This window comes from Galeopterus variegatus, unplaced genomic scaffold, assembly GCF_000696425.1.
Source record: "Galeopterus variegatus unplaced genomic scaffold, G_variegatus-3.0.2 Scaffold385, whole genome shotgun sequence".
Lineage (NCBI taxonomy): Eukaryota > Metazoa > Chordata > Mammalia > Dermoptera > Cynocephalidae > Galeopterus > Galeopterus variegatus.
In genome coordinates, this window is record NW_007726496.1 from 401,362 (window position 1) to 415,526 (window position 14,165).

The window sequence follows — 14,165 nt, forward strand, 5'->3', positions numbered from 1 at the left end:
GTTGCTCCCGCACCTCGCTCAGCCAGTGAGCGGGAACCATCTGTATGTGGGATCCGAACCCTTGGCGGGAGCACCGCCACACTCCCAAGCGGCACACTGTAGCAGTGCGCCACCGGGCCGGCCCCTAAGGCCTGCCTTCTGCCTCTGAACTTACTTTCCACTGTTCCCTGCATGGACTTTGATCTCCTTGTGTCTTCTTCCTGTTCATCCGTCCTCCCTTACTGACTCCCACTTCCATGCCTTTCCTCATTCTGCTTCGTCTGCCAGGAACAACTGTCTTCTCTTCTCTCCGAAGGTACAAGTCGTATCTTCCTACAGAGCTGTTCTCCTCCATGAAATAGTTTATTTGATTAAATTCAGGCTGCAGTAGTCTTTCCTTTACAGCACTTTGTTTCATGTATGTTTTTGTGCCTTTTTTTCCCCAAAGTAAATTGTTAGCACTTTCAAAGCAGGTACCAGTTGGCTCTGTTTGTATCCTCTGGAGTACCACCAAGTATGATAGGCAAAGAGTAGATTTCTAATAAATGTTTGCTTCTTGATTGATATGTAGTAAGAAAAAAGACTGACATCAGGATCATGGCAATTTTTGACCAAATATCTTCAATAGTATGTCAGAGTGTTTCTATGGCAATTACAATTTGGCAGTTTTTTATGATATTGTATGTTAGAGAGTTCTGGGGGTTTTTTTGTTTTTTTTTTTTTCCTTTTTGTCTTTTTTCGTGACCGGCAACGGATCGCAACCCTCAGTGTCACGCCCGCACCGGACCAGGACTGGCAACGGGATCGCAACCCTCGGTGCTGCACCCGCACCTCACTCAGCCAGTGAGCGGCCGGTCTGTATGTGGGATCCGAACCCTTGGTGGGAGCGCCACCGCGCTCCCAAGCGGCGCACTGTAGCAGTGCACCACCGGGCCAGCCCGAGAGTTCTGGTTTTTTATAATTACTTTGTTTCTTTGGGAATCAACTACATATAGATAGATGTGTATGTTTTTTGGTTTTTTTTAAGAAATTGTAGTTTTCCAATACTCTTTCTTTTTATGTTACATTGTTACTTTTGAATCAACCACACATAGATGTGTATGTTTTTTATACAAACAAAATATTGTACATACTGCTCTGAACTTGCTCTTGTCATTTAATGATACTTCTTAGATATCTTTCAATATCTATATATGGTATGTAGAGGTTTTTTAAATTCAGTTTCAATTATCCTGAAAATGTTATCTTTTCACAATGCATATCAGTTCTGTTTAATATTCTAATATAGGTTCTTTTAAGATATGTGTGTACCAGGTAAACACTTAGAATGAAGTTCATAAAGGTCATTAGTTTAATATTGTATTGTGCTTATTGTATAGGGCTGTCATTGACTTAAATTCCATTAGGAATTTTATGAAAGTTTTTCTAAATGGAAAATTCCTAATAACTTACTAGTGAGGGGTGGGTAGTAGGGGAGATTTTTAAAAAATAACTTTTATTCAATAGAAGTAAACTTAGAAGTTATGAGAGACAAATTTCAACTCTAATTAGATGACACATGTTCCATTTCTTAACAGGAATCAACCCTCAAAAGTGTATTGAGTGCCTTATGGAATTTGTCAGCACATTGCACTGAGAATAAAGCTGATATATGTGCCGTAGATGGAGCACTCGCATTTTTGGTTGGCACTCTCACTTACCGGAGCCAGACAAATACTTTAGCCATTATTGAAAGTGGAGGTGGGATATTACGAAATGTGTCCAGCTTGATAGCTACAAATGAGGACCACAGGTATATGTAGAGTTTTATATTTCTTTTAAATGAATTAGTGTAGAATTTGTACCCTCAAAAAGACCTAATTGTAAGCAACGTTTTGTGTAATTATGAAAATTTTAAGCCAAAATACTGTATAATTATTACAGTGAGAAGATACCTGTTAACTCCCAAGATTAACTCAGTGTATTTATTATAATAAAAGTTCACAGTATCATAAAGGAGTCTAGAAGGAAACAAATGATACTTGAGACATAGCCCATATGTGAAGGAAAAAAATAAAAGTCGCAAATATTAGGACAAACTCCTTCTTGTGTATTAGTATGGCATAAAGGAATATGACGCTTATTTTTAAAAACAAAACGAAAACTATGATCATAATTCAGAGAGTAAAGAGGTTCACATTTTTTTAGTTGTGTGCTTTTGTTTTTATAACAAAACACACCACTGGCCAGTACAGGGATCCAAACCCTTGACCTTGGTGTTATCAACACCTTCTAACGGCATTTTAGCATTAATAATCATGATATTTATTAGCCACCACCAACCATTCATCCCATCTGCTAGAGCTGTGAAACCTAAGAGACCTCAGATACAGGGTACACATTTTCAGAACTTGGGCTCTGTATTATGTCAACAAAAATATAGGTATCTTTCACAGCTTATTCATTTTTTTTTAATTTATTCGGTATTTTCCTTTGTCATTTTCAAAAAGATTATGAGGTTCTTTTAGTAAAGAACTTAAAGAAAAGATGTTTGTATTAGTAAAAGAAACTGTAAGAGTATAAATAAATATAAAAGATATAAATACCTTTTCTTTAAGTTTTTGATGTACAAACTACAAGCCTTATATCTCTTTCTGCTATGCAAAGAAGATTCCTTAAAGTAAGTAATTAGTTCACTATTGGAATTGCTGAGAGAGGACCACCATGGTAAAGTTCCTTGTGCACACTTGCTGGTCACTTTTCAAGTAAAGCTGAATATGCTGTCATTAAACTTCAGTTTGCTATGCATCAAACAAGCTGTAGCTCTTTCAAGTCCCGGAGCTCATTATGCTGATTCTCAGCCCTTGTTTTCATATGCTGTAAATGTTTTGGAAACCTTTAATTCACCTTATTTCTTAAAATAATGGCTACGCACACATTCTGCCAGAGAGCACTTATAAGTGGGGTGGCAGTATCACAAAATCAAGCAGAGACATAAGATTACTCTAAAGAGTAAGTTTGCCAATCTCGGAGTTACAGTGTGTTCCCTGACTGCATAAAGATCTATCATCATTTCTATCTACCTCTTCCAGGATGTCTCAGTAGTCAACATTGTGGTACCCATCCACAGATTCAGTTACCACACAGTCCCAGTTCAGCATAAGATTTCATGATATATTTATAGTCCTTAAATTGGGAAACTGTTACCATGTGAATAGAGTAAATGTATCTGCTCCAAGAAAAATTTTTTAAGCTCTTGGGTCAGAATAGGAAATGTAGGGCCGGCCCGGTGGCGCGCTGTTACAGTGCGCCGCTTGGGAGTGCGGTGGCGCTCCCGCCGAGGGTTCGGATCCCACATACAGACCGGTTCCCGCTCACTGGCTGAGCGAGGTGTGGGGGCAACGCCGAGGGTTGTGATCCCGTTGCCGGTACCGGTCTGGTACGGGCGCGACACTGAGGGTTGCAATCCATTGCCGGACACAAAAAAAGAAAAAAAGGAAAAAAAAAAAAAAGAATAGGAAATGTAGAAGAGATAAAAAAAAATAACACTTTTACTTCCTTTGGTCTGACAGATGAGTACTATAAAACAAAAAACAGGGGCCGGCCCGGTGGCGCACTGGATAGTGCGCTGCTTGGGAAGCGCGGCGGCACTCCCGCCCGAGGGTTCGGATCCCACATACGGACTGGTTCCCGCTCACTGGCTGAGCGAGGCGCGGGAGCAACACCAAGGGTTACGATCCCGTTGCCGGTCCCCGGTCCGGTGCGGGGGCAACACTGAGGGTTGCGATCCGTTGCCGGACACGGAAAAAGACAAAAGACAAAAAAAAAAAAAAAAAATGAAGAAAGAAAGAATAAGAGGAGATGTGGAATGTTTAGAATTTATAGGATACTTGGTATAATCTTATTATGCCTATTGTTAATAAGTTTTAGTAGTTATCTTTTGACTTAAATTTGTTTTCTGTTCTTTTATTTGTTGTTACTACACACAGATTTTGACCTTAGTTTTGTGATTTCTTGTTTTTATTTTAGGCAAATCCTAAGAGAAAACAACTGTCTACAAACCTTATTACAACACTTGAAGTCTCACAGTTTAACAATAGTCAGTAATGCATGCGGAACATTATGGAATCTCTCAGCAAGAAATCCTAAAGACCAGGAAGCATTATGGGACATGGGGGCAGTAAGCATGCTCAAAAACCTCATTCATTCAAAGCACAAAATGATTGCTATGGGAAGTGCTGCAGCTTTAAGGAATCTCATGGCAAATAGACCTGCAAAGTATAAGGATGCCAATATTATGTCTCCTGGTTCAAGCTTGCCATCTCTTCATGTTAGGAAACAAAAAGCCCTAGAAGCAGAATTAGATGCTCAGCATTTATCAGAAACTTTCGACAATATTGACAATTTAAGTCCCAAGGCATCTCATCGTAGTAAGCAGAGACACAAGCAAAATCTCTATGGTGACTATGTTTTTGACACCAATCGTCATGATGATAATAGGTCAGATAATTTTAATACTGGAAACATGACTGTCCTTTCACCATATTTGAATACTACAGTGTTGCCCAGCTCCTCTTCATCAAGGGGAAGTTTAGATAGTTCTCGTTCTGAAAAAGATAGAAGTTTGGAGAGAGAACGAGGAATTGGCCTAGGCAACTACCATTCAGCAACAGAAAATCCAGGAACCTCTTCAAAGCGAGTTTTACAGATTTCCGGCACTGCAGCCCAGATTGTCAAAGTCATGGAAGAAGTATCAGCCATTCATACCTCCCAGGAAGACAGAAGTTCTGGGTCTACCACCGAATTGCATTGTGTGACAGATGACAGGAATGCACTAAGAAGAAGCTCTGCTTCCCACACACATTCAAACACTTACAATTTCACTAAGTCAGAAAATTCAAATAGAACATGTTCTATGCCTTATGCCAAACTGGAATATAAGAGATCTTCAAATGATAGTTTAAATAGTGTCAGTAGTAGTGATGGTTATGGTAAAAGAGGTCAAATGAAACCCTCAATTGAATCCTATTCTGAAGATGATGAAAGTAAATTTTGCAGTTATGGTCAATATCCAGCTGACCTAGCCCATAAAATACATAGTGCAAATCATATGGATGATAATGATGGAGAACTAGATACACCAATAAATTATAGTCTTAAGTATTCAGATGAGCAGTTGAACTCTGGAAGGCAAAGTCCTTCGCAGAATGAAAGATGGGCAAGACCCAAACACATAATAGAAGATGAAATAAAACAGAGTGAGCAAAGACAATCAAGGAGCCAAAACACAACTTATCCCATATATACTGAGAACACTGATGATAAACACCACAAGTTCCAACCACATTTTGGGCAGCAGGAATGTGTTTCCCCATATCGGTCAAGGGGGGCCAGTGGTTCAGAAACAAATCGAGTGGTTTCTAATCATGGAATTAATCAGAATGTAAACCAGTCTTTATGTCAGGAAGATGACTATGAAGATGATAAACCAACCAACTATAGTGAACGTTACTCTGAGGAAGAACAACATGAAGAAGAAAGACCAACAAATTATAGCATAAAATATAATGAAGAAAAACATCATGTGGACCAGCCTATTGATTATAGTTTAAAATATGCCACAGACATTCCTTCCTCACAGAAACCGTCATTTTCATTCTCAAAGAGTTCATCTGGACAAAGCACTAAAACTGAACACATCTCTTCAAGCAGTGAGAATACATCTACGCCTTCATCTAATGCCAAAAGGCAGAGTCAGCTCCATCCAAGTTCAGCACAAAGTAGAAGTGGTCAGACTCAAAAAACTACCTCTTGCAAAGTTCCCTCTATCAACCAAGAAACAATACAGACTTACTGTGTAGAAGATACCCCAATATGCTTTTCAAGGTGTAGTTCATTGTCATCTCTGTCATCAGCTGAAGATGAAATAGGATGTGATCAGACAACACAGGAAGCAGACTCTGCTAATACTCTGCAAATAGCAGAAATAAAAGAGAACAGTGGAACTAGATCAACTGAAGACCCTGTGAGTGAAGTTCCAGCAGTGTCACAGCACATTAGAACCAAATCCAGCAGGCTGCAGTCTTCTGGCTTATCTTCAGAATCAACCAGGCACAAAGCTGTTGAATTTTCTTCAGGGGCCAAATCTCCCTCCAAAAGTGGTGCTCAGACACCCAAAAGTCCACCAGAGCACTATGTTCAGGAGACTCCACTCATGTTTAGCAGATGTACTTCTGTCAGTTCACTTGATAGTTTTGAGAGTCGTTCAATTGCCAGCTCTGTTCAGAGTGAACCATGCAGTGGAATGGTAAGTGGTATTATAAGCCCCAGTGACCTTCCAGATAGCCCTGGACAAACCATGCCACCAAGCAGAAGTAAAACCCCTCCACCTCCTCCTCAAACAGTTCAGACCAAGCGAGAGGTACCTAAAAGTAAAGGACCTACCGCTGAAAAGAGAGAGAGTGGACCTAAGCAAGCTGCTGTAAATGCTGCAGTTCAGAGGGTTCAAGTTCATCCAGATGCTGATACTTTATTACATTTCGCCACAGAAAGTACTCCAGATGGATTTTCTTGTTCATCTAGCCTGAGTGCTCTGAGCCTTGATGAGCCATTTATACAGAAAGATGTGGAATTAAGAATAATGCCTGCAGTTCAGGAAAATGACAATGGTAATGAAACAGAATCTGAGCAGCCTGAGGAATCAAATGAAAACCAGGAAAAAGAGGAAGAAAAACCTATTGATTCTGAAAAAGATCTTCTAGATGATTCAGATGATGATGATATTGAAATACTAGAAGAATGTATTATTTCTGCCATGCCAACAAAGTCATCACGTAAGGCCAAAAAGCCAGCTCAGACTGCTTCAAAATTACCTCCACCTGTGGCAAGGAAACCAAGTCAGCTGCCTGTGTACAAACTTCTACCATCACAGAACAGGTTACAAGCACAAAAGCATGTTAGTTTTACACCAGGAGATGATATACCACGGGTTTATTGTGTGGAAGGGACACCTATAAACTTTTCCACGGCTACATCTCTAAGTGATCTAACAATAGAATCCCCTCCAAATGAGTTAGCTGCTGGAGAAGGGGTTAGAACAGGGGCACAGTCAGGTGAATTTGAAAAGCGAGATACCATTCCTACAGAAGGCAGAAGTACAGATGAGGCTCCAAGAGGAAAAACCTCATCTGTAACTATACCTGAATTGGATGACAATAAAACAGAGGAAGGTGATATTCTTGCAGAATGCATTAATTCTGCTATGCCCAAAGGGAAGAGTCACAAGCCTTTCCGTGTGAAAAAGATAATGGACCAGGTCCAACAAGCATCTGTGACTTCATCTGGAACTGACAAAAATCAATTAGATGGTAAGAAAAAGAAACCTACTTCACCAGTAAAACCTATGCCACAAAGTACTGAATATAGGACCCGTGTAAGAAAAAATACAGACTCAAAAAATAATTTAAATGCTGAAAGAACTTTCTCAGACAACAAAGATTCAAAGAAACAGAATTTGAAAAATAATTCCAAGGACTTCAGTGATAAGCTACCAAATAATGAAGATCGAATCAGAGGAAGTTTTACTTTTGATTCACCTCATCATTACACGCCTATTGAAGGAACTCCGTACTGTTTTTCACGAAATGATTCTTTGAGTTCTCTAGATTTTGATGATGATGATGTTGACCTTTCCAGGGAAAAGGCTGAATTAAGAAAGGGGAAAGAAAATAAGGAGTCAGAAACTAAAGTTACCAGCCACACAGAACTAACCTCAAACCAACAATTGGCTAATAAGACACAAGCTATTATAAAGCATCCGGTAAATCGAGGTCATTCTAAAGCTGTACTGCAGAAGCAATCCACATTTCCCCAGTCATCCAAAGACACACCAGACAGAGGGGCAGCAACTGATGAAAAATTACAGAATTTTGCTATTGAAAATACTCCAGTCTGCTTTTCTCGCAATTCCTCTCTGAGTTCTCTCAGTGACATTGACCAAGAAAACAATAACAACAAAGAAAATGAACCTATCAAAGAGACCGAGCCCCCTGATTCACAGGGAGAACCAAGTAAACCTCAGGCATCAGGATACGCTCCTAAATCATTTCATGTTGAAGATACCCCCGTTTGTTTCTCAAGAAACAGTTCTCTCAGTTCTCTCAGTATTGATTCTGAAGATGACCTGTTGCAGGAGTGTATAAGTTCTGCAATGCCAAAGAAGAAAAAGCCCTCACGACTCAAGGGCGATAATGAAAAGCATAGTCCCAGAAGTATGGGTGGCATATTAGCTGAAGATTTGACACTTGATTTGAAAGATATACAGAGACCAGATTCAGAACATGGTCTGTCCCCTGATTCGGAAAATTTTGATTGGAAAGCTATTCAGGAAGGTGCAAATTCCATAGTGAGTAGTTTACATCAAGCTGCTGCTGCTGCATGTTTATCTAGACAAGCTTCATCTGATTCAGATTCCATCCTTTCATTGAAATCAGGAATCTCTCTGGGATCACCATTTCATCTTACACCTGATCAAGAGGAAAAACCCTTTACAAGTAATAAAGGCCCACGAATTCTAAAACCTGGAGAGAAAAGTACATTGGAAACTAAAAAGATAGAATCTGAAAATAAAGGAATCAAAGGAGGAAAAAAAGTTTATAAAAGTTTGATTACTGGAAAAGTTCGATCTAATTCAGAAGTTTCAAGCCAAATGAAACATCCCCTTCAAACAAACATGCCTTCAATATCTCGAGGTAGGACAATGATCCATATTCCAGGAGTTCGAAATAGCTCTTCAAGTACAAGTCCCGTTTCTAAAAAAGGCCCTCCCCTTAAAACCCCAGCCTCCAAAAGCCCTAGTGAAGGTCAGGCAGCCACCACTTCTCCTAGAGGATCCAAGCCATCAGTGAAGTCAGAACTAAGCCCTGTTACCAGGCAGACATCCCAAACAGGTGGATCAAATAAAGGGCCTTCTAGATCAGGATCTAGAGATTCCACTCCTTCAAGACCTGTCCAGCAACCATTAAGTAGACCTATGCAGTCTCCAGGGCGAAACTCAATTTCCCCTGGTAGAAACGGAATAAGTCCACCTAACAAATTATCTCAACTGCCAAGGACATCATCCCCTAGTACTGCTTCAACTAAGTCCTCAGGTTCAGGAAAAATGTCATATACATCCCCAGGCAGACAGATGAGCCAACAGAACCTTACCAAACAAACAGGTTTATCCAAGAATGCCAGTAGTATCCCAAGAAGTGAGTCTGCCTCCAAAGGACTAAATCAGATGACTAATAGCAGTGGATCTAATAAAAAGGTAGAGCTTTCTAGAATGTCTTCAACTAAGTCAAGTGGAAGTGAATCTGATAGATCAGAGAGACCCGTATTGGTACGCCAGTCAACTTTCATTAAAGAAGCTCCAAGCCCAACCCTAAGGAGAAAATTGGAGGAATCTGCTTCATTTGAATCTCTTTCTCCATCTTCTAGACCAGATTCTCCCACTAGGTCCCAGGCACAAACTCCAGTTTTAAGTCCTTCCCTTCCTGATATGTCTCTATCCACACATTCATCTGTTCAAGCTGGTGGATGGCGAAAACTCCCACCTAATCTTAGTCCCACATTGGAGTATAATGATGGAAGGCCAGCAAAGCGTCATGATATAGCACGCTCCCATTCTGAAAGTCCTTCCAGACTTCCAATCAATAGATCAGGAACTTGGAAACGTGAGCACAGCAAACATTCATCATCCCTTCCTCGAGTAAGCACTTGGAGAAGAACTGGAAGTTCATCTTCAATTCTCTCTGCTTCATCAGAATCCAGTGAAAAAGCAAAAAGTGAGGATGAAAAACATGTGAACTCCGTTTCAGGAACCAAACAAACTAAAGAAAACCAAGTGTCCACAAAAGGAACATGGAGAAAAATAAAAGAAAGTGAAATTTCTCCCACAAATAGTATGTCTCAGACTACTTCCTCAGGTGCTACAAATGGTGCTGAATCAAAGACTCTAATTTATCAAATGGCACCTGCTGTTTCTAAAACAGAAGATGTTTGGGTGAGAATTGAGGACTGTCCCATTAATAACCCTAGATCTGGAAGATCTCCGACAGGTAATACTCCCCCCGTGATTGACAGTGTTTCAGAAAAGGGAAATCCAAATGTTAAAGATCCAAAAGATAATCAGGGAAAACAAAATGTAGCTAATGGCAGTGCTCCCATGCGCACCATGGGTTTGGAAAACCACCTGAACTCCTTTATTCATGTAGATGCCCCAGAACAAAAAGGAACTGAGACAAAACCGGGACAATGTAATCCCGTCCCTGCATCAGAGACCAATGAAAGTTCTATAGCAGAGCGTACCCCATTCACTTCTAGCAGCTCAAGCAAACATAGTTCACCTAGTGGGACTGTTGCTGCCAGAGTAACTCCTTTTAATTACAACCCAAGCCCTAGGAAAAGCAGCGCAGATAGCACTTCAGCCCGGCCGTCTCAGATCCCAACACCAGTGAATAACAACACAAAGAAACGAGATTCAAAAACTGACAACACAGAATCCAGTGGAAGTCAAAGTCCTAAGCGCCATTCTGGGTCTTACCTTGTGACATCTGTTTAAAAGAGCTGAAACGACGACACTAAGAAAATTATGTGTTAATTACAACTGCTATATAGAAATTTTGTTTCAAATGAACTTTAAAAGACTAAAAAAAATTTGTAAATAGGTTTGATTCTTGTTAGAGGGGTTTTGTTCTGGAAGCCATATCTGATAGTGTACTTTGTCTTCACTGGTCATATTTTGGGAGGCACTCTTCATAGTTAGGAAGAAAGTGGTAAAGCCAAGTATATTTGTACAGTATGTTTTACATGTATTTAAGTAGCATCCCATCCCATCATCCTTTAATTATTGCTCGTCTTAAAATAATGAACACTGCAGATAGAAAATATATATTGCTATTATCAATCATTTCTAGATTATAAACTGACTAAACTTACATCAGGGAGAAATTGGTATTTATGCAAAAAAAATGTTTTAGTTCTTGTGAGTCCATCTAATGTCATAATTAATCATGTGGCTGTGAAATTCACAGTAATATGGTTGCCGATGAACAAGTTTACCCAGCCTGCTTTGCTTTACTGCATGAATGAAACTGATGGTTCAATTTCAGAAGTAATGATTAACAGTTCTGTGGTCACATGCTGTGCATAGAGATAGCTACAGTGTAACAATTTACACTATTTTGTGCTCAAGACAAAAAAAAATCTGTGTAACTGTAAAACATTGAATGAAACTATTTTACCTGAACTAGATTTTATGAGAGTAGGTAGAATTTTTGCTATGCTGTAACTTGTTGTATATTCTGGTATTTGAGGTGAGATGGCTGCTCTTTTATTAATGAGACATGAATCGTGTCTCGACAGAAACTAAATGAACATTTCAGAATAAATTATTGCTGTATGTAAACTGTTATTGAAATTGGTATTTGTTTGAAGGGTCTTATTTCACATTTGTATTAACAATTGCCAAAAGGGCCTCTTTTAAAAACTTATGTAAAAATTTTCCTTCAGCTTCTATGCATTGAGTAAAATTCCTCTTACTATAATAAAAACAATTGAAGAAAACTTTTGGCACTTAACCATTCCATGCATTGGAACTTAACCATTCCTGAAATTTATTTTTTTTTATGTGATTAACACTTCCTGATGTTTAATATTTTTTCACTTATGTCTTCTTACTCCAGTGGAATTCGGTTCAAACAAATTCATAGTAGCAATGTAAACTGCCTAGCACAGGACTAGGCATTGAACATAATAGGCCCACGTAGAATGTTTTCTTTTTCTTAATAGAATTCTATACTTGAAAATTAATTGATTATTCTTAGATACAAGTAGTCTCTTCCAAGCTTTACAATGTAACTGTCTTGCCCCTTTCATTCTCCCTGTTGCTGTTGGGTCCAAAATGAACATCTTTTGTCACCCTATATGTTAGGGCAAAGTTTCAGCAGCCAGGTAGAATCAGCACTTTGCCAAGCTCACAAAATACAAATCACATGGAACTTCAAAGGTAGAATTAATACGACTAAGATATTCAAAAGAACATTTAAAAATCCCTGTATGATAAGGAAAATTTTGTTTTTGATGGTACAGTTGTGGGATATGTTGTGTTCCTTTGCTTATTTGGGGGAAGGGAATCCTTCATGAAGAAAAATAAACTGCTCAACTTGCTAACAAAGATAATTTACTTAATATATCTTCCCTGAATTTGTTCTAAAAGATCAGAGGGTGACTGTGATGATAAATGCTCACGTATTTGTTGAATAAATGAAAATTTATTTTTAATGATAAAATTCATACATTGTATTTGGGGAAGGGAAAAGATTTTTAGGTATGGTGGAGCACTGGTAAGAGGAGGTGAGGGAGGAGTCAGCACACCTACATGGTGCCCTTGTAGTCAATTATCCACCCCTTACCTGAGTTTATAACTTGAAGGTAATGAGGCTGATTTTTTTAAAGCTGAAAGGCCAGTAAATAAAGTGCTGTGATTTGAACTAAGGCATTTGACTCCAAAGCCCATACTCTCCCCACTGCACCACTTTGTAAACACCTCAATGTACTTATCTTTGGGATATATCTACATTTAAAGTTTTGTCAAATTTTCAATGAATATGCTAATATACAATAATTTTAAAAAACATGAACAATAAAAAAACTAATTTAAAAAATAAAAGTTTTGTCAAATTTTATCTGAAATTATGAATAATATGAATTCTGTTTATACTCTCTCCAAGGCTGCCATAAACAGGGATACATGCATATGGGTCACATTTGTTTCCTTTTAGTCCTGATTTTCTATTTTTCTGAATTATTGCATGCCACTTTTTATAACCACTACATGTGTTTTTACGGAAAGAGAAGGGATGTTAGCCCATTAAAACTAAATTGCCTTTTAATTCAAGTAAGGGGGAGGAAACATGAATGCTGGAAATGAAAGAAGACTTCATTTCGCATGCCAGAAAACTCTGAAATTCCTGTAGGCAACACTACTGGGAGGCAGGGCCAATTGGTCTATACGCCTGTTGAGGAAAAGGTTGCTGCATGAGACCCTCTAGTTAGAGATAATAATGGCTCTGAATTAGTAAAGGGGCAAATCTCAATTCTACTTTCGGAAGTTCACAGAGTGCTGCTGTAATTGATAGCAGACCAAATATTCCCAGTTTATGCTTGTTACAAATGGCATACTAAGCCTAGTGTTGGGAATTAGTTAAGAGTTGTGATGCCTGTTTGCGCGGGGAGGGGGAAGAGCGGTACCATATATAGCTTTGGACTGCAGCAAACTAAGAAATCTTAAGGCAGTGGTTTTCAAACTAGAGTGCATTTGAATCACCAGAAGTACTTATTGAGACACAGCCAGGCCACACACCCCCACAGTTTCTAAGTCAGTAGGTTTGGAGAGGGGTCCAAGAATTTGGGTTTCTAACAAGTTTGAAGATGATGACACTTTGAGAATTAGTCCCCTAAGTTATCACATGAAGCTCCTTGCCTTCAGCTCTAGTGATTGCGCTTAACAATTGGACATTTAATCTGACAAAGTATACCAATAAATAAATTCTCCTTCCTCTGGGCATTAGACTTGAATATTAAGCTATCCAATCTGATATATCCCATCTCAACTCCCAATAGCAGGCAAACTTACCAGACATAAATGAATGAGTAATTCTAAAGGCAATGACTATATCTGAAGCATCAGCTAATGCTCCCTTTGAAACAGTTATTGTAAAAGGCAATAACTTCAGCAAATATCTAATTTGGATTTGCAGTAAAATTAGAAGAGAATCTGCAAAGGGAACTTGTAATAAAGAAATTTTACTAGCATAAGTCCAGCTGTTTGTCTTTCCTTTTCTTTCCATAACCCTGTTTTTTAATAATCTTTTCAATCTTGAATTTTCAGCTCAGCAAATGTTCTTATGTTATCTCTTTTATTATTGCTGCCTCCTTCTTCACATCCTTTCTCTCACTTTGCAGTATTGGAAATCAAGCCATAATACAGAGTATAGAGTGGATGCTGGTCTCTCCATCAGACACCAGCCAGAATCTTGGTAGTGCCTAAGTGGAGACTGTATTGTCAGGAGTTCTTAATGTCCAGAAATTGTACTCTGTTCCTCTAGAAGTGGAAAGAACACCTGTCCTCCACTTTGCTATTAACTGGTGCCAATCATAATCTT

General features: G+C 38.9%; 1 protein-coding gene across 4 annotated transcripts in view; it reads left to right on the plus strand.

Moving 5' to 3' along the window:
• Nucleotides 1-12,670, plus strand: part of APC (adenomatous polyposis coli) — a 127,008-nt gene extending 114,338 nt beyond the window's left edge. For all 4 annotated transcript variants that reach the window (XM_008568178.1, XM_008568176.1, XM_008568179.1 and 1 more), the window contains exons 15-16: nt 1,557-1,771; nt 3,988-12,670. In XM_008568178.1, the coding sequence (XP_008566400.1) occupies nt 1,557-1,771; nt 3,988-10,561 (6,789 nt within the window). In that variant the 3' untranslated portion in view covers nt 10,562-12,670. The remainder of the gene's footprint in view (nt 1-1,556; nt 1,772-3,987) is intronic.
• The last annotated feature ends 1,495 nt before the right edge of the window (nt 12,671-14,165 follow it).